The sequence below is a fragment of the Lagenorhynchus albirostris genome, chromosome 18, assembly GCF_949774975.1.
Source record: "Lagenorhynchus albirostris chromosome 18, mLagAlb1.1, whole genome shotgun sequence".
NCBI classification, from domain to species: domain Eukaryota; kingdom Metazoa; phylum Chordata; class Mammalia; order Artiodactyla; family Delphinidae; genus Lagenorhynchus; species Lagenorhynchus albirostris.
In genome coordinates, this window is record NC_083112.1 from 16,302,938 (window position 1) to 16,327,310 (window position 24,373).

Below are 24,373 nucleotides of genomic sequence, written 5' to 3' on the forward strand. Positions count from 1 at the left end.
CAACTGAGGTTTCATTTAAGTAGCTTTTTTCTCCATCATATTACAGGAGTGGTCCAATAATTGACATTTACATGTTTGCACAGACATAGGCTAAGACCCATAGCCTGTCATGTCCCAGCATCCTCATCTCTCATACATTTTATCTCTGGTAAGAGTTAACATTTCAGAAGACCAATGTTTGTGATCAAAATAAGGATTCAGGAGTCATCTGTGGGTTTGTGTTTTTCTTGCTTGATCTTGTATTACAGATCCCTATTTGCTTACTTTTGTTAAGTAGCTCTGGAAATGTTATGCAGCAACTAATGAAATCAGCCCAAAGGGATTCTCCTGGCTTTGGGCTCATCCTCTCCTGCAGTGTTGGCAGCTGTCTAGTGCCATTGATGGCCGTACAACCTGTTTCCCCGAAATTTGTTCCCAAGGTTGTTTATAGGTGCTATTCTATTAAAAAGGGTTCCATGAGTAATTACAATGGGAACTGCAAGTTCGATAGGTTTGTGCTTTTGTTTTTAATAGTGGACTTCTTAGAGCTGCTAATTTGCTAATGTTCATAGTGAATCTCCACAGGAGGGCTATAATATGTAGTGTTTAACCATGGAAATACCCACACTGTCTCCTGTCTCCAAATTTAGCAGGTTAGCATTCTACAGAACATACTTTGGGAAACTAGCCGCCTTCCCCCCGCCCAATAAACTCTTCTGCTCCTATATTACATTTCAATATCCAAAGCAAACAGGTAAAATTCTTCCTGCCCTCCCTGGCTTACTCTACCCTTCTTCCATAACATCTTATATAAGTATTTCCATCTCAACTTTCCTCATTAGATTGTTAGTTCCCAGAAAGCAGAAGCTGTATTATTTGTTTTAAATATTTACTTTGCTCAACTAGCATAATAATGCTTGGTACACGTATGTGTTTAGTAAATGTTGGATGAATGAATACTCGACACTCCTCACACTGTACATTTGTTTCATTTTCCCATAAAAACAACTGACTTAATGTTCTTTAATCTGATTTCACTTGTAAGGAAATGTTGGTTGCTGTCCTTGGAATCACTGGGGCACAGCACAGAACGAGTCTTTGGCAAATCTCCTCCAAATGACTTAAAACAGTGTCCCTTCCCCTTTGTGAGTGGAGCCTGTCATTCTTTTTATGTGATTGGCCATGCTTTGAAAAGGCTTAAGAGTTTTGATAATATGACATTGTGTAAATGTAAGATTTGCAAAATATAAAGTAGTAATTCTACATTTCAGCTTCTCACAAAGCAGGACAAACATTATCATTTGCTGTGTCTTTTGTCTTCCCAGTTATTATCACTTACTATTGGTAACATTAATGGCTTTGAAAAAGTTATTGCCAGAATTTGCGAATTTGCTTCTAGTTTATCTTTCTCATCCTCTTGTCACTTAATTGTAGATGGCAAGTGTGTGTCTCATAGCACCCAGCCCAGCATATACAGAGTGAGTGCTGGAAAGAATCTGAAATGGCCTCTGAAAGTAGGTGCTTAGTTCCTTTCTCCATCCTTCTCCTCCAGCCCACTCCTCACGTCTTTCTTTCTCCCCACCCTCCCACCCAGCTTTGTTGAGATGTAAATTGACATATGTAACATTGTGTACATTTAAGGTGTACAGTGTGATATTTTATGTATGTATATATCACAAGTAATACATCTTATATCTGTACCCTTTGACCACCTTCATCCATTCTCCCCACCCTGGCAAACACAATTGTACACTCTGATTCTATGAGTTTAGGTTTTTTAGATTACACATGTATGTGAGATCATACGGTATTTGTCTTTCTCTCTCTGACTTAATTCACTTACCATAACGCACTCAGGGTTTTTCTATAATGTTGCAAATGGCAGGATTTTCTTTTTAATGGCCGAATAATATTCTATTGCATATGTATGTACTGCAACTCCTTTATCCATTCACCTGGTGATAGACACTTAGCTTTTTTCCATGTCTTGCCTGTTATAAATAATGCTACTATGAACATGAGGGTGCAGATATCTCTGTGACACAGTGATTTAATTTCCTTTGGATATATACCCAGACGTGAAATTGCTGGATCATATGATAGTTCTATTTGACTACTTTCCGTAGCGGCTGCACCAATTTACATTCCTACCAACAGTGCACAAGGGATCCCTTTTCTCCACGTCCTTACCAACACTTGCTATTTTTTTTCTTTTTTTGGCTGTGCCACACAGCTTGTGGGATCTTAAGTTCCCTGGCCAGGGATCGAACCTGCGCCCTCAGCAGTGAAAACGTGGAGTCCTAACCACTGGACCACCAGGGAATTCCCAACACTTGCTATTTCTTATCTTTCTGATAACAGCCGTTCTCACAGATGTGAGGTGATACCTCATTGTTTTGATGTGCATTTCCCTGATGATTAGCGATGTTGAGCACATTTTCATGTACCTGTTGGCCATTTGTGTGTCTTTTTGGAAAAATGTCTATTCAGATCCTCTACCCATTTTTAAATTGGATGATGATGATGATTTGCTATTGAGTTGTATGAGTTCCTTAGACATTTTGGATATTAACCCCTTAACGGATATGTAGTTTGCAAGTATTTTCTCCCATTCAATATGTTGCCTTTTCATTTTGTGAGTTATTTCTTTTGCTGTGAAGAAGCTTTTAGTTTGATGTAGTTTCACTTGTTTAATTTTGCTTTTGGTGTTTGTGCTTTTGGTGTCATATCCAAAAAATAATTGCCAAGACCAATTTCAAGGAGTTTTCTACTATGTTTTCTTCTAGGAGTTTTATGGTTTCAGACATCCATTTTGAGTTAATTTTTGTGAGTGGTGTAAGATAGGGGTCCAGTTTCATTCTTTTGCATGTGAATATCCTGTTTTCCTAACACCATTTACTGAAGAGACTGTCTTTTCCCCACTGAGTATTCTTGGCTTCCCTGTCAAATATTAGTTGACTCCATACGCATGGGTTTATTTCTGGGGTCTCAATTCTGGTCCACTTGTTTGTCTGTTTTTAATGCCAGTACCGTACTGTTTCAATTATTATAGCTTTGTAATATAGTTTGAAATCAGGACATGTGACACCTTCATCTTTGTTCTTTCTCAGGATTACTTTGGCAATTCTGGGTCTTTTGTGGTTCCATACAAATTTTAGGATTGTTTTTTTTCTGTTTCTATGAAAAACACTGGAATTTTGATACGGATTGCATTGAATCTGAGGATTGGTCTGGGTAGTATAGAAATTTTAACAACATTAATTCTTCCAATCCATGAACACAGGATGTCTTTTCATTTATTTGTATCTTCTTCAATTTCTTTCATCAATGTGTTGTAGTTTTCAGTGTAGAGATTTTTCATCCCCTTGGTTAAATTTATTCCTACGTACTTTACTGTTTTTGATGCAATTGTAAATGGGATTATTTTATCTCTTTTTCAGATAGTTCATTGTTAGTGTATAAAAAACAACTCATATTTGTATGTTGACTTTGTATGTTACGACTTTACTAAATTTATTGATGAGTTCTATCTAATTATATACCACGATTACAATATTAGAGAATCTGATTTTGATGATATATTTACTATTACCAGTGATTTTTACACATTCATACATTTTTACAATGTTAATTGGCATTCTTTTATTTTAGCTGGAAGAATGTCCTTTAGCATATCTGGTAAGACAGGTCTATTGGTGATGAATTCCCTCAGCTTTCGTTTGCTTGGGAAAGTCTTTGTCTCTCCATATGTGAAGGACAGCTTTGTCAGTATAGTATTCTTGGTTAACAGTTTTTTCTTTCAATATTTTGAATGTGTCATCCCACTCTCTCCTGGCCTGCAAAGTTTCTGTTGAGAAACCCACTGATTGTCTTATGGGGGTTCCCTTGTATGTAACTTGTTTCTTCTCTCTCGCTGCTTTCAAAATTCTTTGTCTTTTGGCAATTTAATTATAATGTGTTTTAGTGTAGCCCTTTTCATCCTCAACCTATTTGGGGTCATTGGGCCCTCATGAATCTGGATGCCCATTTATTGTTCCAAGTTTGGGAAGTTTTCAGCCAATATTGCTTTAAATAGACTTTCTATCCCTTTCTCTTTCTCTTCTCCTCCTGGGATTCCCATAATGTATATATTGTTTCTTTTGATGGATGTCCCCAGCTCCCATAGACTTTCTTCACTCTTTTTTTCTTTTTGCTCCTCTGACTAATTTCAAATGATATATCTTCTAGTTCACCAATTTTTTTTCCTCTGCTTGGTTAAGTCTGCTGTTGAAGCTCTCTTACTCTTCAGTGCAGTCATTATATTCTTACACTTTAGGATTTCTGTTTTGGTTTTTTTGATGGTTTCTATTTCTTGGTTGAACTTGTTACTTATTTGTGCACTGTTTTCCTAATTTTGTTTGTCTGTGCATTCTTGTAGTTTACTGAACTTCTTTAAGAGGATTACTCAGAGTTCTTTGTTAGACAGTTAACAGATCGCCATTTTTTTAGGGTAGTTATTGGAGCTTTGTTTCTTTTGGTGGTATCATGTTTTTCTGATTCTTCATGATCCTTCATTCCTTGCATTAATATCTATGTATTTAAGTAAGCAGTCTCCTCTTCCAGACTTCACAGGTTTGCTTTGGCAGGGAAAGACCTTCACCAGTCAGCTGGTAGCAGTCGTGGGCAAGTAAGGTTCTCTCTCAGGGTCTCTGAGCAAGGCTACTGCATATGCTCTGAGGTTGCAGGGGTTGCTGCTGGCTGGGTTACTTGGTTGGGTGGGTCTGCTGGCTGGACTGTGCGTTCAAGTGGGGCCACTGCAGGGGCTCCCTGTTCAGGTGGGGCTTCTGGCTATGTTTTATGGTTGGGTTGGGCCACTAGCTCTGTAATCACCTCTGGTTGGGTGAGGTTTCAGGCTGTGTTCCCTGGCAGGATGGTGCACTGATTGGATACCATGATTGGGCAGTTATGGGATGGGCTCTGCAATCATTCCTGGTCAGGTGGGGTCTCAGGCTGTATTTTCCAACTGGGTGGTGCTGTTGGCTGGGCTCTGTGCCAGGTGCAGTGACAGGCCGGGATCTGGCTTGGTGGTACCATGGGTTGGGCTCCAAGACCGTCCAGAGTCACCAATCAGTCTTCCTGGTTGTATGGTGTCAGGGGCTATGCTCAACAGTTGGGCAGGCCATCTGGCTTGGCTCTTTGCCCAAGCAGGGCTGTAGGATAGGCTTCCTGGCTATCTGGGTTCTTTGGCCAGGCTTCCTGGATGAGCAGGACTTGAGGCTATGCTTGGCAGTTGGGTTGGGCTGTGAATTTGCTTTCCTGCCTGGGTGGGTTGGGAGTATGGCCCTTTGACTGGAGACCCAGATCACAGAACTGCCGACTGAGCCCTCTGGCCAGATGGGGCCACTGGCTTGGCTCTGCAGATGGGCACGGCTGCTGGCTGGGGTCTTTGCTCAGGTGCCACTGCAATATGGTCTAATAAGGTTTGAGTGCCGATTGCTATAAGCTTTGCCCCTCTTCTCCATTTCTTATCTGATCCTCTGAGATCAGAGACCTGAGAGGGCCTACCAGGATGTGTCCTGCAACATTGAATGTCTACCTTGGGCTCTCTTTTCCCACTGGAGAAACCATAGATCTAGTGCTGTGTCAGCCTGGAGGAGGGGTGATGTGGTCAGAGTGTAGCCACTCCTCTTACCTTTCTAATGTGGTCCTTCTCAGGCTCTGTGTTTCAGAGGGGTGCTTCAGCCTCACCTCCTGGTGGGGGTATTTCCACAATGGTGACTTGTCTATGGATAGTTGCTAGTTGGTCTTCTTGAGAAAGGGACTGAAGTCGGGAATGACCTATGTTGCCATCTTGATGACCTACTGCAGCTCTGCCCAGTCATCTGGTATGGCATAAGTTAACTTCAGTACACAACCAAACAACTGTGGCTGGTTTCCTCATTCACATCATAGTAAAAGGGAACTTGTACTTCTTCATGAGCAGAGATTGAAAACTATTCACTTACAAAAGTCAAGAATAAGACAGTTTCTTCAAAGTTTCAAGTTGGTGCACAAGGAGTATTTCTTGGATTAGGAAGCATGGGTTGGTATCAAAGCCTGATGATCCTATAGGAAGTGGGATTGCTCGAAAAGGGTATCTCTAGCTGATGTCTTTAGTGTAAGTGAAACTGGAATTATTCTTAAAAGCTTCATAACATGTAGTGTCAAGGTTGTCTGGGGAGGAAAATTATACCCTGGTCTCAGTTGGGCCTTGAAATGATATCAAGCAAGTTCATCACGCAGCCAAAAAAGGATCTGATGCCATGAAAGGAGAGATGAGTGACTTTTAAACGGAGCAGGGGAACTTGAGTAAAATGATACTGGGCTTTGGAACCAAATGGAAAGAAAAAGCCAAATGTTCCCTGTGGTTGTTTAGTTTCCATCAATAGCACAAAACTGTTTGCAACCCTTTGTTAATGGTAAGATGGGAGGCCAGCATTTTCTGATCATTTACTCTCTGACAAGCTCTCTAATGCTGCTTTGCTATATGATAAGGAATTTCATTTCCGCAAGTAAGATGTGAGGTGGGTGGTGGATACCCCATTCAGGCATGATACGACGATTTGTTAGTGAGATTCAGTGGCCATGTCTCCAGAATTAAGTCAACAGCTTACTTGGGCACAGAAGTGACTTGTCTTTTGAGTGTGTTTAAAGAACAGCATTGGAAAGCGATATTTTAGTTGGCAAACTCTATCTGTAAAAGGCCAGATATTAAATATTTTAGCCATTGCAGACCATGTGGCATCTGTTGCAACATCTCAATTCTGCCATTATAGCAGGAAAGCAACCACGGATGATTTGTAAATGAATGGGAGTGGCTGTGTTTCAATAAAACTTTATTTATAAAAAGAGGTGGTGGGCCATCATTTGGTGACCCCTGCATTAGAGGAACAAAACTTTATGGGAGAAGATTGTAAGGTGGATGTGTTTTATCTGTAGGAAACATGCATGCAAGCTTCCCACTTGGTGCATGGTAACTGCTTGATAGTTATTTAACAAGCCAGATCCATGAGCCTATATTTCTGCTGATTGGAGCAAATATAAGTAGGCTTTAATTGCATTATAAAACAAGAGGTCAGGTATTTTAAAAGGTTCTTTTTAAAGCTAAGCTGCTTGTTAGATCTTATCAAAGGAGCTATGGGCCTCAGAAGTCTTTACCAATAGGGGAACTGCACGATGTGGGTTGCGCTCAGTCCTGTTTGAGGACACAGAACTGACTGCATTTTAGGATGCACTTCTAAGACATAAAGTCAGAGAGGTTTGGGAACCAGGAAGGAGCAGTGAGTCACAGTGATTACTTGAATGTAGTGGTGTGGAAGAAAAGGTCAGAACAGCCCCAAAGTTTTGAACTAGGATGATCAAAACAGGAATGCCATAGCTGAGCTCCAGAGCCACAAAAAGATACTGTGATTGGATTCTGCAGGTTATTAAAGACAGTGCACTCAAGTTCTTCATCCCTTGCTCCTTCCTTGCTTCTCATCCTTTTGCTCTAATCTTCCTCTTTTCCTGGCAGTGCTAGATTATGTCTGTGTCACCAGGCAAAATTTCTGGTAGAGTCATTCAACAAAGTCAACAGGATTTACTGGATATCCACTGTGTGGCAAGCATTGTTGGGGCACTGTACCCAAACTGGACTATCACCTTGCTTGTCTCTTTGTTTCAGCAATGAGTTCAGAGCTGGTGGATTATAAACAATCTAGAATAGATCCTTCCTCCTGCGTTTTATTTGATGTGCCATGTAGTCTAACTGGTCACATCTAATGCCCAAGCTGAGCCTTCTCTTGTGGACCAAACTCCCATGTTTTTCTGTGATTGCTTAAAGAAACTGAGCAAGCCTTTAGAAAACTTATCTGTGCTATGAGGTTCTAGCATTCAAAACAGAGATTTCACAAGCTCATCAGGCAAGGAAAACATCAAGGCCAACGGCTGTGCCTGCCCCAGTGTCATCTTCGTATAGATAATGTACCATCCAGAGCAGAAATGAACCTGAGCCTTTGGAGTTGGCAATAGTTCAGCCAGTGGTCTCCTGAGAGGATTCTGGAAGATAAGGTTCTGGCATTCCACTCTCTTTTAACGGTAGATGTAAGTCTGTCAGACCATACATGAATACAGATCCTATTGATTAGGAGTAGCTTGTCTACTACAAGCCAAGAAATTGAATATAGACTCTGGGAGGGAGGACATTTTAAGGCAAGGTTGTAGATGGATGAGTAATTTGAAGAAAGGAAGTTGGATGGATGAGGGTAAGTTCCGAGGTTAGCTCATTAGAAGAGGACAGAGAGGTACAGGAAGGGAGGGAGGGGAGGTAGAAACAGAGTGACCGTGAGGCCATCAGGACAGCAGGAGGTCAGAACGAAGGGCTCTGTTGCACCAATGTCTCTGGCATCTCCTAGTCATGCCAGGCAGAGGAGGGGAGTTGTATTGTATCCTGCGGTCACTGACTTTACTCTGAAGATGGCATCTGAAAACAGTGCTTAGAGGTGGTCTCAAGAAACACCCCCTCCTCAACAAAGTCCAACCCAAATCTGTTATCTGAAGCAACAAATTCTTATGTAAAACAAAGCACTTTTTAAATTCTTTTAAATGACGTTACCTCTGGCTGTTTACCTCTGAAGGCTCTGTAGATGAGAATCCCTTAATCAGTGCATGATTACTGATTAGAAACTGCCCCAAACACAATGCTAATAAGCTTGGAAGAAGAACTGATGTTACCTGAAATTCCTTTCAAGTTAGCTTTGAGTGGGTCGAAGAGATCGGTAACTCCCCAGGAATATAAAATGTTTTTCAAGTTGAAATGATTTTGGATCCTAAACCTAAAAAACAAAACAAACCATCAACTTTCACTTAAAATTCTCACTCAGTGGACTTTCATACACATCACATGACAACCAAACCCCCTCACTTGAAAGTCAGGCTCATTTCCAGCTTCATCTGTCATTGCTCCTTCCCAGACCCCCGACCCCCTGACTAATCTGACCACACAGCACTCTCTCCCAACTCTGGACCTTTGCTTCTGCTGTTTTTTCCAGGTCTCCCTTGAGACCTTTCCTCTAAGCTCAGATCAGTTGTTACCCCTCCTCTTCCCCAGCTGTTTTGTAACGGTCAGTTCTTAAGGCCCCTTTAAACACTTCGTTTGTTCTACTGATGTATAGAACATTCTGCTTCCTGTTACTGTTATTTATGATACTGTAAACTATTTGAGAAGAGAGCCTGGTCAGTTTTTAGTTCCTCATAATAATTAATGTTTAATGAGTGCTTACTGTGTGCTAGGCACTACAGCAAGTACTTTATGTGCATACTCTCATTTCATCTTCACGTAACTATGTTATTATTATCCTCATTTTACAGATGAGAAAACTGAGGCTTAAAGAGTTTAAGAAGCTTGCCCAAGAGGACGTCCTGAGTACGTGGTGGAGCTCAGATGCGGCTGAGCACAGAACCTGTGCTCTTGGCGTCTACACTTCACTACCTCGCATCCCGGGTGGCTTCTCACACACAGTAGGTGCAGAAAAGAAGTTGTTGACTAACTGCCAATTGATAGAGTGTCTCATTTAATGTGTTTATCTTTGATACAACATATTTTCATGTTTGTTGTGTGCAGCGTGGGTCTTTGGTTTTCCTAGCAAGTCCCGAGAGCGGGAAGAATCAGCATGCCAACTTCCTCATGTTTCTTCAAGGGCAAGGCATTTAAAACTTTAACGCTGAAGGAGCCTTTAAAACGACAGCTGACATTATTTTTCTTTGAGAATAAAAAAGTTCAAAATGGAATTTAGATGGTCGTTTCTATAAACCATGCGGAACTTGTAGGAGAATAAAAATACTGCACAATATCAAAGTTCCTCACTGCCATACAAGACAATGTAACCAATATTTTAAACAAAGGAATCAGATTTTCTCGTATATGTGAGTTTTGAATCTGTTCAATAGTTTCAAAAAAAGGCACAAGCTTTCTCTAAGTATGATGATATTTCTCAAAAAAGTTTTGGATCACCTTTTCTGAAATTTTCTTCCTTAAACTGCCTTCTTTTGAGAACTCTCAATGTTGAAACACAGTGGTTAAGAACATGAACTTGGGAATCCAGTGCCGGGGTCTGAAAGCTGGCTCAGCCTCTTACTACCTGAGGGACCCAGGGCAAGTTACTTTGCCTCTCTTTGCCTCAGTTTCCTTGCTTGTGAAACGAGCCTAAAACTAGTGCTTAGTTCTTAGCTTTGTGAAGATTAAATAAAACAGTCCTTGTAAAGTCTTCAGGACAATGCCCAGTGCAGCTCATGTACTTTATTGTTACCACTGTGGTTTTATTGTTTTGCAGTGATACTGAGAAAGAGCTAAGGCACATTTGAAGCCAAGTATGGTGGTTATGGTAGGTGATAAAACTGGGTAATATCACTTTTAGTAACTAAAGACAACAGTAAAAGCGAGGTATGACTATGAAAGACGACAGTGATTTGTTTTTTGTATGGCTACGAAGGCCAGTCCAGAAGAAATGCTACAAAAATATCCTGAGTTAAAAAAAAATACCCTTTACCAAAACCAGACAAGGATATCACAAGAAAACGACAGACCAATGTCCTTTATGAATATAGACGTAAAAATCCTCAACAGAATACTAGCAAATTGAATCCAGCAACATATAAATCCCCCATGAGCAAGTGGGATTTATCCCAGAAATGCAAGGTGGGTTCAACATATGAAAATCAATCAAGGTAAAACACCATATTAATGAAATAATGGACAAGGGCCACGTGATCATTTCAAGAGATGCAGAAAAAGCATTTGACAAAATCTAGAATTCTTTCATAAAATCAAAAACCACTCAACAAACTTGGGATAGAAGGGAACTTCTTCAGCCTCAAAATGGGCATTTATAAAACTCCCACAGCTAGCATCATCCTTAACGGTGAAAGACTGAATGCTTTCCCCCTAGATCAGGAACAAGATAAGGATGTTCACTTCTATTTAACATTGTACTGAAGGGTGTGCACGGCGCTTATGCAAGAAAAAGAAAGCAAATGCATCCAGAATCAGAAGAAAGAAGTAAAGATCTATCTATTCACAGATGACTTGGTCTTGTATATAGAAAATCCTAAGGAATACACACACACACACACACACACACACACACACAGAAAAAACTATTAGAACTAATAGGTGAGTTCATCAAAGTGGCAGGATACAAGATCAAGATACAAAAATCAACTGTGTTTCTTTATACTAGCAATGAACAATCTGAAAATGAAATCCCATTTAAAATAGCATCAAAAAGGAACAAAATACTTAGAAATAAATTTAATGAAAGAAGTGCAAGACTTGTACACTGAAAACTACAAAACATTGTTGGAAAAAACTAAAGAAAATCTAAATAAAATGAAACACATCTTGTGTTCATGGGTTAAAACTCCTAATGTTGTTATAAAGAAATGATTCCCCAAATTAATCTATAGATTCAAGAAAATCCTTACCAAATTCTATCTGTTTATTTGGCAGAAACTGATAAGCTGATCCTAAAATTCATATGGAAATGCATGGGACCCAGAATAGCCAAAACAATCTTAAAAAAGAAAAACAAAGTTGAAGGACTCACACTTGCTGATTTCTAAACATATTAAAAAGCTATAGTAATCAGTCAAGGGTGCGTGTGGTACTGGCAAAAGTATAGATATTTGTGCCTATGGAATAAAATTGAAAGTCTAGAAATAAACCTATACACTTATGGCCAATTGATTTTGACAAGGGTGCCAAGAAAATTCAATGGGAAGAAAGAATACGCTTTTCGATAAATGGCTCTGAAACAACTGGAAAGCCACATGCAAAGGATGATGTTGGACCTCTACTTCATCCCATACCCAAAATTAATTCAAAATGGATCAAAGACCTAAATATAAAAGTGAAAACTAGAAAACTCTTAGAGAAAACATAGACACAGATCTATGTGACCTTGGTTAAGCAATGGTTTCTTAGGTATGACACCAAAAAAACCCACAAGAAACAACAAAAATAGATTAAACTTTATCAAAATAAAAACATTTGTGCTTCAAAGGACACCATTATGAAAGTGAAAAGACAACAACCCACAAAATGGGAGAAAATATTTACAAATCATGTATCCAATAAGGAGCTAGTATCTAGAATATAGAAAGAACTATTGTAACTCAACAATAAAAAGACACATAACCGATTTAAAAATGAACGAAGAATTCAAACAGATATTTCTCCAAAAAAGATATATAAATGGCCAACAAGCACATGAAAACATTGTTGACATTAGTAGTCTTTAGGGAAATATAAATGAAAGTCAGACTGAGAGACCACTTCACGTGCCATAATGGCTCTAATCAAAAAGACAGGGGATTCCCCCTACAGCTGTTGTCACACACAGTTGTGAGGTCACCCAGGCTGCAGTGACTTGCCCCCAGCCTGAGGAGGAGGCCAAAGCACAGAGGAGGGCATTGCTGAAGGGCAGAGGAGGTGAACGCATCCTGACTAATGTAACTAAGAATAACGACACAGTTCCTGAGTGCAAGCTTTATAACATCCCTACTTTTTAATTCACAATTTGGGAAGGCAGTCCTTGCCCTTTCCCTATCTCCCTTGCCTCCATAAAGAGGGGCCTTTAAAAAAATTATGGTAAAACATACATTATATAAAATTTACCATTTTAACAATGTTACGTGTATAATTCAGTGGTGTTAAGTACATTCACATTGTTGTCCAATCATCACCAGTATCCACTCCAGAACTTTCTCATCATCGCAAACTGAAACTCTGTACCCATTAAACATGAAGAGGGTCTTAGGGAAAAAAAGGACAATAGCAAGTGTTGACAAGAATATGGAGAACCTGGAACCCTCATACATTGCTAGTGGGAGTGTAAAATGGTGCAGCTACTTAGAAAACTGTCTAGTAGTTCCTCAAACTGTAAAGTGTAGAGCTAACACGTGACCCGGTAATTCCATTCCTAGGGTATATACCCAAAATAATTGAAAATCTATAGCCACAAAAATGTGCACAAATGTTTGTGGCAGCCAAAAAACAGAAACAAGCCAAAAAGTGTCTTGGCACCTAAATGTCTATACGTGGATGAATGAGTAAATCAAATGTAGTATATCCACACAATGAAATATTACTTGGCCATAAAATAGAATGAAGTACTGGGGCTTCCCTGGTGGCGCAGTGGTTGAGAGTCCGCCTGCCGATGCAGGGGACACGGGTTCGTGCCCCGGTCTGGGAAGATCCCACATGCCGCGGAGCGGCTGGGCCCATGAGCCATGGCCGCTGAGCCTTCGCGTCTGGAGCCTGTGCTCCGCAACAGGAGAGGCCACAACGGTGAGAGGCCCGCGTACCACAAAAAAAAAAAAAAAAAAGAAATTTCTTAAGGGCTTCCCTGGTGGCGCAGTGGTTGAGAATCTGCCTGCCAATGCAGGGGACACGGGTTCGAGCCCTGGTCTGGGAAGATCCCACATGCCGCGGAACAACTAAGCCCGTGCACCACAGCTACTGAGCCTGTGTGTCTGGAGCCTGTGCTCCGCAACAAGAGAGGCCGCGACAGTGAGAGGCCCGCGCACCGCAATGAAGAGTGGACCCTACTCGCCGCAACTAGAGAAAGCCCTCGCACAGAAAAGAAGACCCAACGCAGCCCAAAATAAATAAATAAATAAATTTATAAAAAAAAAAAAATGAAGTACTGACACAGGCTACAGCAAGAATGAACCTTGAAGACATTATGCCAAGTGAAAAAAGCCAGACACAAAAGGCCATGTATTGCAAAATTTCATTTACATGAAATGTCCAGAAAAGACAAATCCACAGAGAGAGAAAGTGGATTGCCTAGGGCTGGGGCGAGGGGGATGCGAGTGACTGCTAAAGGGTGTGGAGTCTCTTTTTGAGGTGATGACGATGTTCTGGAATTAGATAGTGGTGATGGTTGCGCAACTTTGCAAATATACTAAAAACCTCTGCATTGTACACTTTAATTGTAAATCCGTTTAAAAGAATGGGTTTTATGGCATGTGAATTATCTCTCAATTTAAAAAGGAAGAAAGAAAACACCCTTAGAAAAGCACAAAATGCCCATGATGATGATCAGCAGCTCCTTGAAGGAAGGGCAAGCTCATTTGGGATATATGAGATCTGGTGGGTTTAAGAAAATGCACATATCATGTCTAACATAAGAAAAAAATGCTCATGGTTTGGCTTCCCACTTTGTTGACCTAAAAACTAAGTGTTTTACTCATTAAACAAATATATATTTGACATAATTAGTCTTTCTGGTGGGTTTTCTTGATTATTCTTTTGGTATGATAATGTTCCTGATGAAGACTGACAGTCCTTATATATTCCATTTTATTTCTTTATAAATAAAAGTTTACCTTGGAAGGTAGATATCATAATTCATCCAGAATCTACTGATGTACTGCTTGGTGATGTTTAACCGGAAGGCTCACGTCATTGCCATACAATTTTTGCCTGGCTACCCACAGAGTGCCCTAGATTTTGCTCTTGCTAAGTAAAATATGCAGGCTGACTTTAGAGCAGGTCATACTAAGTGATGAATCAATGATTTGTGGAACTAGAGGAAAATTCTTGCCCAAAAGCTGACTTGCGTCTACCATGGTCCAAAGTTTCGTACCCAAATCTAGACCTAAAATAGTTTTTACTTCTTTCTTTATTCCCTAAAGGGCTTAAAGCTAGTTTTTTAAAACTTGGTTAGTTTTGCTTGTGAAATAGCCCTAAAAGGGAAGGGGAGTTTTATTTCCCTAAAATCTTCTATCCTTCTCAGACAGCAGGCAGTCTCAGGGAGATTATTATTATTATTTTTAATGTGGATGAGGTCAAGTGTGAAGCAATACTTGGGTTACTATGACCTCTGCCTTCCTGTCCCTTCTCTGTCCTCCAAAGTTTTTTAGGATCATTCCTCAAGGGTTTGCAAGTTCTAAAGGCAGATTCAGCACCAGTGAAGAGTTCGCAGTGGAGCTAGGCACCTCCCTGGGGCCTCTTCCTTATACCAGCTGCTCCAGGACAAGGCCAGCCATCTGCCTCATACGCTCAAAAAGACTGTAGCAAATTCCTGCACCTGGCTGCATTTTCTCTCCACTTTTAGCCTTGAACGCTCTTCCTCCTTTGCTGAGCTTCTCTCAAACATAACAGAAAGATCAGGGCTGCTTCTGCTCCATGCCAGAGAGATCTGTTGAAATAGCCAGTCTTTGGACTTTGATTTGGGGTCTAAATATTTCGCTTGGAGAGATAGGCTTTGTCTTAGAGTTTAGTTCACCTTCTGCCCTCGCTATGCCGGATCCCACTTTAGACCTTGGCCCTTCACTCACTGGGTCTCTGTGTGTTTTTGTTCCAGTGCCTGGACTTATTTTTAACTCCTCGAGGGACCACTGCCAAGGCCTCTGGCTCAGCGCTGCTGACAGCCTGGTCAGTGGAGGAGCCCAAGGCGGCCAGTGGGAAGGCACACGAAGAATCCACATGCTTCAAATGAGCCCTCGGATACTCTTCTTGCTTGATGCTGGTGTACAAATTAATTACGCATTTACTCTGATTTCAAATGTACCGGAGAAGCTTATCACTTAAAGATGTTCGTTGAGGAATCCTTTGTAAAGTAATGAGGTTTGCAAATAGGTTTTGTTTTGCAGAAGCAAAATCCAGCACCATCATTTAACTTTTTGACCTCTTGGGGTTTTGTATTGGTACCCATTGGGTTTTCTTAAAGAAAGGCTCACCTTTATTTAGAAAGAATAAATCTTTCAGCACAAGGACTTAAAGTCTTGAATTCGTATGCTTTAATTGGCCTTCAGATCAGAATTATATCTGTATTTGCTCAACTGCATAAGCGATCTTGCCTCTTTGGTTTTGAAAATGATGTTTGTGTACTCTTAGGATGTGATAAGATTTAGGGCACATGCCTCCAAGGTGACTGTACAGACCCTCGAGTCAGGCCGCCTGGGTTCCAGGTCTGGCTGACTGAAGCAGGCTGCAGAGCCCCCCGTCATGACAACGCAGCTGCTCACCTGGGCAGGAGCACGTCCATCCTGGCTCTCTTCAGGCTGGAGGTCCAGATGTGGAGGATGCTGGCTGTGAGGTGAGGCTCAATGTGGCTCAGTGGCGTGTCTCTGTCTCTCGGCAGCAACAGGAGGAGACTGGCCACATTTCCCAGGTATGGCAGCTCGAGCACCCCTACCTGATGGCCCGCGGGGTCCTGGAACTGGCCTGGGGATTCAGCGGATGGGGGGTTAGTTCTGTCCCAGGAGCCCAGGGAACCTAACAGTGCCAGACCCCGGGAAGGGCCAGCTCACAGAAGTGGAAACAATGCATTTTGTTAACAAACACAGTGTCCACCTCTGCCTCAGGGAGCAGTTTGAGGCCGAAGACTGTGGGTGGCTGTGGCCATCTTTTCTACTCCTAAGACCTAGAACACCTCTAAGATATTCTCATGGGGCTTGAGCCCCAGGGCCGGCAGCGGCTGGGCAGGGTGGGGAGGATGGCACACGGGAGAGCCTGTCTTAAAGGGGCAGCCAGTCCAATCCTGGCTTGTTGCCATGTCAGGACCCAGGCTCTTTGTGCTAGATGTTCCTATCTTTCGACAAAAGCTCTAAACCCAGATGTCACGGGAAATTTCTCAATTTCGAAAGCACTGCCCAGGCCTAACGAAACAGGAGTCCAGGCTGGATCTGACTTGGTCTAATTTGTACCCTGTAGGTCTCAGGATGGACAGCTGGGAGCTTGTGGGCAATGGCAATGGCTGGCTGAGGACAAGTCCAGGCCATTGGGCAGAGCCTGATTTCAGAAGCGTGTGATGGGATGGTGGCAGCAGACCCAGATGGCCAGAGATCAGGAGACCCGGCAGGGGTTGCTGGTGAATGCAGAGACAGTGGCCAGACTCAGTGACAGGGCAAGATGGGCAAGTAACATGCAGCATCCAGCTGGGCTGGGGAGACCTGGCGGTCTGTGGCAGCCCCGGTCTTGGGTGGAGCTCCAGGCCTGATCCCTTCCCCGGGAGGACGGGGAGGCCTGGGCCTTAATGTCAGGGGACAGCTGAGTTGGCGGGTCACTAAGGCAAAATCTTGGGATCAGTGGGGAAAGACAGGGGCATGGTTCATACTCCTTATTGTATCTGTTCAATAAATATTTGCTCAGCCTCCATTATGTGCCAGCCACTGTGCACTGTGCGCTGGGGAAAGCAAGAGCCTCTCAGAGCCTGCCTACCAGCCACCGCCCAGCGGACAGATCAAGCAGCCTGGGTCACAGCAGCGACGGGGAAATGTTAGGAGCAAGAACTACAATCTGCTGTAAAGGTATATTTTACTTATTCAATAGACGTTCTTTCATTCCCATCTTACTTGACCTCAATTAATAAGTACTGGTTGAATAAACTAATGAATAAATTCACTGAGAACTCACAAGGGTCCTGTATGGAGTCAAACCAGGATGATAGCAAGTTTTCTAAACACCAAAGTTCCTAAAACACTGATTCAAGTCTCACTGGCTTAATTAGTGAATAACAACATAATTAGTCCCACAAGCCGGAGGGAGCTGAACCTGCAGACCAGGGTTTGGTGGGGTGCAGGGGAGAGGAGGTGTGTAGGGGGCAGGGCAGTGGGGGATGGGCAGCGGGGTCCCTCCCTCCCTGGCCTCGTTGGGGCCCCACCGGAGCATCCACAGCACTCACTAGTCTGCTGGGATGGGGGGCAGCCTGGCGTACCTCCACCGCGAGGGGGATGAGTGACAGTGGGCAGGGTAGGCAGGCAGAGAACCCTGGTATTTCAGGCCAGTGGCACTTTCGGGTGGACATGCTCTCCAGAACCTTCTAGACTGGACTCTCAACCTTCCATCCTTTCTCAGCACCGAACACTGAGGCCGGTGTTCATTTTACGGGAGTGACTGCCAGGCGAAGGGATTTGCCCAGACATTCTTGGTTTCACACTAAGTCCCCCCTTTACTCAGCGCGGAAGGAAAGGCCAGGCATGAAATCTGGTTTGTCTTCCCCGTGTGCCCCCTCACTATCCTGACAGTCTCCGGCTCCCTGGTCTGTCCTTCCTCCGTGGGCCCCGCACAGCTGAGGGTATCGCAGTGATGCTCAGCCCTATCCTTTCAGAGCAAAGCCCTGGCCTCCCCTCCTGCCCTCACGGCTCCCTCCCGGGCTCTCGCGGCTCACCGTAGTTGACCTCGGCCGTTTGGTACATCATGGGGACCTGGAGGACGACGTCCTGGGCACAGGTGAAAGGCAGGAGCTGAGTGCCCGAGAAGGCGAATCGGTGCCGCCAGGCACTCTGGAAGGACACGGTGCTCACCAGCACCAGCTGTGCGGACTCCACGCCGCCGCCGCCTTGCTCCCAGGTGGAGCCCCCGGGACGCTCACCTGCAAGCAGAGAGCGGAGCACCGCTGCGATGCTGACGCCTGCATGCACACCCTCCCGGGTGCTGAGGCATCCCCGAAATTGGGTTTGTAGCTTGCTTTTTAGTACTTAGTTGTGGAACTGTAGTGTTTGTAACGAGCTGTGGTTGGAGACCATGCTTTAATTTTTTTCCGAACAGCTTGGGATGCCCTGGCTTGTTCCAGCTGTGTTCCGGCTGGGACCGTTTCCCAGGAAGCGCGAGGCCTGCGCAGCTCAGACAGCCCCCTGGGAGGGACTGGGCGCTGTGATGGGAGACGCTGCACAGTGTCACCTCTACCCGCCACCCCCATGGCCCCAAATGCTGCTGGGCCTCATGCCTGGCAGAGCCTTTGTTTACACAACAACGTCCAGGGCATGGGCTTGAAATTCCGGAGCGGGCTGGCCACTCGTCAAGCGGCCACGTTGCTCCAGCTCGTTATTCGTTTACTAAACACACACTTTGCGCTAGGCTCTGTTTTCAGTGCCTAGCAAACGCTCCCCAACTCCCCCTGCCAGCTCTATTGTTATGTCCGGTTTTAAAGATGGGGCACCACGACTCAGATAGGCTGGCCAAGGTCTCATACTTGTGAGCTACAAAGTCACCATCCACCCAGTTACCCAAGACAGAGACCTTGGATTTGAACCCAAGCAGCCTGGCCCCGGTCTCGGGGCACCAACTACCCGTCTTTCTCGGAGGACCATCCGTTCCCCGGCGCCGCACCGACCCCTGCCCGCGGGGTTGATAGCAGCAAACCGTGGCCTTGCGTCTCCCAGAAGCACAACAGCTGCAATAGGGAGTTAAACGTTTTTAAGTAAATTGAAAGACATTGTGAAACGTTGGAGAAAACTGAAAGAGAGGAAACCTCCTCATCAATAAAGATCTTAACGTCTGCATTTTAACTCTGCACTCCTGCCGGCAAACATATTGTTCTCAATTCGTAAAGTACGTATTCCCTGTTCTGTCTTTTAAACACTGGGACTTCAACGTTCTCCCTATTTCTGTGTAACCTTTGTAATCATCAAGGATGCTGGAGCCAGACTGCCTGGGTTAGAATCCTGGCTCTGCGGGTGCAGGGCAGGAGGCACAATTCTCTGTGCCTCAGTTTCTCCGTTTGTAAAATGGGGACAATAATAGCACTTAGATCTTAGGATTACTGTGAGGGGGAACTGAGCTAATAGGCACGGAGCACTTAGAAGGGTGCTAGCTAAATAAACTGAGCACTCAGTAGATGTTAATGATGTTCATCATCTTTGATGGTAATTACAGCTGCATGATATGTAGGTGCTATTGAATCATCCCTAATTGCTGGACAGGTAGGTTATTTATCAGTCTTTTTCTTTGATAATACTGGGCTAAACGTCTTATTACATACAAGTATTTCCTTAAGCTAAATTCCCAAGATACCACTTTTGGGGCTCCTACTGCATCTTGCTATGAAGGGAGTTAGCTGTGGATGAGAACAGAGCTCAGTGGGAACACAGCTGGGGGGCATTGCATGGAACAAAGCCTGCAGGGCTCGGCTGGGGGTGGGAGGCTCTGAAGAGCGCCCTTCTGGGTGTGCCTGTGTCTCTGGGGGTGGGGGAGGGGCAGAATGGGACCAAAAGTGAGCCTTGCTTCACTCAAGGGTAGGGCCTTCCAACAGGAGAAGCTTCTGCAATTGAGGGCGGCCTGAGTACCCGTCGCCTGGCTTCTGATGAGTAACGGGGGAGACCTGTCTCTTCAGCCCTCCGCCTTTAGCCTCATCAAGGTGGACGGTTTTCCTTTACCTGTGGTCTGCCTGGGGGCCCATCCGTTGGCCAGGATGGTGGTACCATTGGGCTCCCTGAGGTTGGCTGCCTCCAGGCTGCTGTTGGCCCACCGGGAGACCTGCTCCACGAAGCAGGGGGCGAGTGGCATCCCCGTGTGCACGTAGAGGGTGCAGGTCAGCTCCAGCTTGGCGCCAGGGCCGGCGGTGGGTAGCGCAGCATAAACAGCTCGAAGCCACTCTCTGACCCTTGGGTCTGCAAAAAAGATGTTGGGATCAATCAAAATGGTGAGTGTAAGAGAGGAGTTAGCCCCAGCTCTGCTTGCACGTTGCATGGGAATGGGACCCCAGAGGCTCCACTCTTATTTCCCACGGTTCATCCACCATAGACAGTAAAATTGGTAAAGTCATAGCTAAGTTGCTCAGGAATTAGCCTGGATCCACAGATTAAAAGTTGAGGGGGAAGAGGGCTTCTCTGGTGGCTCAGTGGTTGAGAGTCCGCCTGCCGATGCAGGGGACATGGGTTCGTGCCCCGGTCTGGGAGGATCCCACATGCCGCGGAGCGGCTGGGCTGGTGAGCCATGCATGGCCGCTGAGCCTGCGTGTCCGGAGCCCGTGCTCCGCAGCGGGAGAGGCCACAACAGTGAGAGGCCCGCGTACCGCAAAAAAAAAAAAAAAAAAAAAAATAGTTGAAGGGGAAGAAACCATGCTAGATTTGAAAGAAATCAGCCTGGGATTAAGTCAGATAGAAAAACACTACCAACCTCTCAGAGACTATGCTTCCTAAACACCTTGAGTCAGAAATGTAGCCCAGTGCTACATTCCCTCATCCCCCTGAGCCCCAGCAGACAGCCCGTTATTATTCATGTCAGCGAGAACCTGCAAGAATGTTGAGGAAATAATAGGCATTTGAGAGAGTCGATGGTTTCCACCTTCCTGAGGGCAGCTGGGCTTCTGGTTATTCACTACTTACACAGGAGATTGCCTCCTTCTCTCCATAGTCAATAGTAGATTTCTTTTTCATGCTATTGTTCACAACCACGGGTCTCTTCCCCCCAGCCCTGGGCATCTGGAGCTGGAGCTAGGCCTCTCGCCCGCTGCTGAGTCACGACACAGTTGAGTACCCTCCTGAGACGTGCAGGCTGGGCTTTTCCAGCAGTCAGGACCCCTTCCCAGGCAGGCTGCCTCTGGAACACGGCCCTTCCCTTGTCCTCCTGGCCTCCCCTTCGTCTTAGGCATGGGCCAGTGGCTGCCCACAAGTCTCCCCCGTGACACCCAGGCTTTGCGCCCTATTCCTGCCCCACCCTGCCCCTACTGGCTCTCCCAGGGCGCCAGGTAGAGTGACTCTCTGTCTTGGCTTGGGGGTCCGTCCACACCGTGTCCCATCCTTCATGTCACAGAGGCCAGGCCAAGAGGCCGCAGCAGACCCCCTACCCCTGACGTGCCGGCCAGAGTCCTTCTGGGGACACAGAATATGCGCCGCCCAGGGTCCCCAGCCACCGGGCTGCAGAACGGGGTCGTGGGCAGGTTCTGCTCCACAGAACTTTCACTACCAAAGCTGCTTCTTGGAGTCGACAACTGTGCTGCTCCTCAAGTGCTTGCTTTTTCTTTTAATGAGAAAAGCCGTGAATGAAAAAAAATTCCCATCAGGTTTTCCTCTACTGAGGAAGGTCATAGGTACTTATGCAATCATGTCCCTGTAGAATGTAGACTGTCTGCAGGGGAGAACGGAGACATTTCTGTGGTCCTCAGTGTCACGTGACCTCAGGGGATGGTCACAGAGCTCTCTGTCCTCTCACCCTCTGTGGCCCAGAGGACCAGCTGTCCTTCTAGCCAGGCACTTCCAATTAGCAGAGTCAAGAGGCTTGAGAAATCTTGTCTCCACCTGAGCCTGCTTTGTCCCTACCATTAGCACATTGGAAGTGCTTTTCTAGATGCTGCCGGAATGAACAGACAGCGTCAGAATAAAAGATACTGAAGGTTGACAGTGTTCACACTCTGTTAAATGCTCTACATGCATGATCATGGTTAACCCTTTCTACAACCCTGTGAATTAAGTGCAATTATGATCCCACGTATAGTTGAGGGAGCCGGGGCTCAGGCAAATTAATAAACTTGCTCAGTGTAACCTGGCGTCACCCCCCAACTCCCACCCTCTGGTGAAGGACAGGTGGGCTGGGAACAGTCTGCTCCTCTGCTCGGGAGAGCCTCACGAAGCCTCCTGTTTTGCTGCGTTTCCTAGGTCTTGTCTGTAATGGGGCAAAAGGGACTGACGTGAGTGGTGACAAACGGCTCCCCCCTCGGCCCCAGCCCTTGAAACTGCTGTCTCAATTCCTGTCTCCTCTGCCTCCCCTCCTACAAAGCTGTCCTTCCTGCTGGAGGGGCTGCGTGGCTCTAACAGAATGGTGAGCGAGAAGGAGGGAAACCAGGGGGCTGCGGTAGATCAGGAATGCAGTGGGGAGGGTGGAGGGTCTGAAGGGAGGGTCCCTGGGATGGTGCAGAGTGGCAGGAAAGTGCTAGAAGAAATGGTATTTTCCTGAGTCCCGCTGCAGACCAGCCTTTTAACTCATTTGAGACACCAGCTTGGAAAGAGCCTTCCTTCTCAATACATTAGCTGAACTGAACGTCTTGAACGTGACGCTGAATCCAGGGGCAGGGGGAGGGGTTCTGGATTGTAAGATTAATGTATATAAAATTCTCAGTTGGCAATTTGTAATGCTGATTAAAGAGGGTTAAGTTTCGGATGATGTGCAAAGGGTTTGGTTGAGCTGAGAGAGTGATGAAGATGAGTCTGGTGAAAAATCAAGAAGGTAAGGTGCTTAGATATGTTTCTGCAACGGCTCAGTGGTTGACAGTGGGGCTAAAGGGTTGAGGAAAGAACATAGGACTGGAGTCAGAAAATCTGGAACTGGAATCCACTTGCCTGTTGGGTGAGCTGAGTCTTACCAAATCATTAACCACTTGTCTCATTTGTAAAATGGGGACTTTAGGAGGCCTAGCGATTGCATATGATTTCTCTAAGGACCAAATGACATAACAACTGTAAAAGTGAGTCCATGTGCATCATCAAACAAGATTCTTTCCCAGGGGCCAGGCTACCTCCATCTCTGAGGCCTCTGTTCCCAGCATCATTCTTGTGATGAATAGAAAGCTGTAAAGCGTTCTTTATTAATTTACCTGGAAAAGCAATGGGAATTCCTCGAACTTGGACCATTGGGAAATCGTGTGTTTCATGCGGCGAAAACAAAGGTATTTTGGGGGGATATCACTGGTGCCTGTTCTGAAACTCATGCTGTGCTTTAGCACCAGCAGGTGGGGATCCTGGCAAAGCTACTGGTGGTCACCTGTTGGCTGGATGTCAGCGAGAAGACAGGGCCCATGGGTCCCACTGTGAACTTGGATGGATCTCTGTTGATCAGACGGGAGCAATGCCTCAAGCCCCTGGACTGTGGGTTCATGTTCCTGGTCTGCACCCACTTGTAAGAGAAAGGCTGGGCCAGGGAAGGGGTGGTGGGCAGTGGCAGGTTGTTTTTCAGTCAGCACGCAGCTGATTCTCTGAGCAATTTTGTGGCAAACAAAAATCCAGGGGTATTCTATTAACTAGAGCTCTGTAAGCAGCACATTCCTGTTTGGAATAATTAACCATGGCTCCATAAGATAATGAAGCCATTTATGAGTAAGAAAAAAAAAGGTGGGATTATGTTCCACAGAGTCTGACCGTTAAGCAATTCTGGAAGTTTGGTAATTCTTGAATGGGCTCTATGGAAACCCTGTTAATCATCATATTTGGTTAACCAGGTACCATGGTTGTCCCTGTAAACAAAGAATTGACTGTCATCAGTTCTCTTTCTCTGCAGGGTAACTGCACTTGCATTTCTCACTTTCCCCATAACCCTGACTTCTGGGAGAATCTGTTTCAAGACTGAAATGCCCGCCCCTCTTTCATATTCTTTCATATTCCTATTTATTCTTCATAACCTAACTCAGGTGTCATGTTTTCTGGGGAGCCTTCCTGATCTGCCCGTGGAATACATCATTCCCTCCCCTGTACTGACTTATTTCAAATGAGTACACTCGCCGCCTTGTGTTAGAATGTGTTTCTATGCGCATCGTTCCTATGAGACTGAGCTTTTGTGTTCAGCGGTTTCCTTACATACCTGGCTGCTAAATTCCTGGCATAATACCAGCCCACGCGGCAGGAGCTCAAAAGCACCTGATGGGTTGTGTTGCACTGAATCTAACGTGGCGATCCAAGA

At 44.8% G+C, this 24,373-nt stretch overlaps 2 protein-coding genes across 3 annotated transcripts in view; one reads left to right on the plus strand and one right to left on the minus strand.

The window, feature by feature from the left end:
* Window positions 1-15,528, plus strand: part of INTS6 (integrator complex subunit 6) — a 109,910-nt gene extending 94,382 nt beyond the window's left edge. The window contains exons 19-20 of one of the 2 annotated variants that reach the window (XR_009536729.1): window positions 9,346-9,495; window positions 15,345-15,528. The gene's annotated coding sequence lies outside the window, so the exon portion shown is untranslated. Of the gene's footprint in view, window positions 1-9,345; window positions 9,715-15,344 lie in introns of those variants that run through there. The other variant, XM_060128995.1, reaches the window with a different exon arrangement.
* Window positions 1-24,373, minus strand: part of SERPINE3 (serpin family E member 3) — a 32,050-nt gene that overhangs the window by 4,980 nt on the left and 2,697 nt on the right. The window contains exons 3-6 of the mRNA XM_060129000.1: window positions 20,140-20,373; window positions 18,153-18,356; window positions 16,009-16,207; window positions 8,710-8,810 (exon numbers count right to left, since the gene is read on the minus strand). Of these exons, the coding sequence (XP_059984983.1) occupies window positions 8,710-8,810; window positions 16,009-16,207; window positions 18,153-18,356; window positions 20,140-20,373 (738 nt within the window). The remainder of the gene's footprint in view (window positions 1-8,709; window positions 8,811-16,008; window positions 16,208-18,152; window positions 18,357-20,139; window positions 20,374-24,373) is intronic.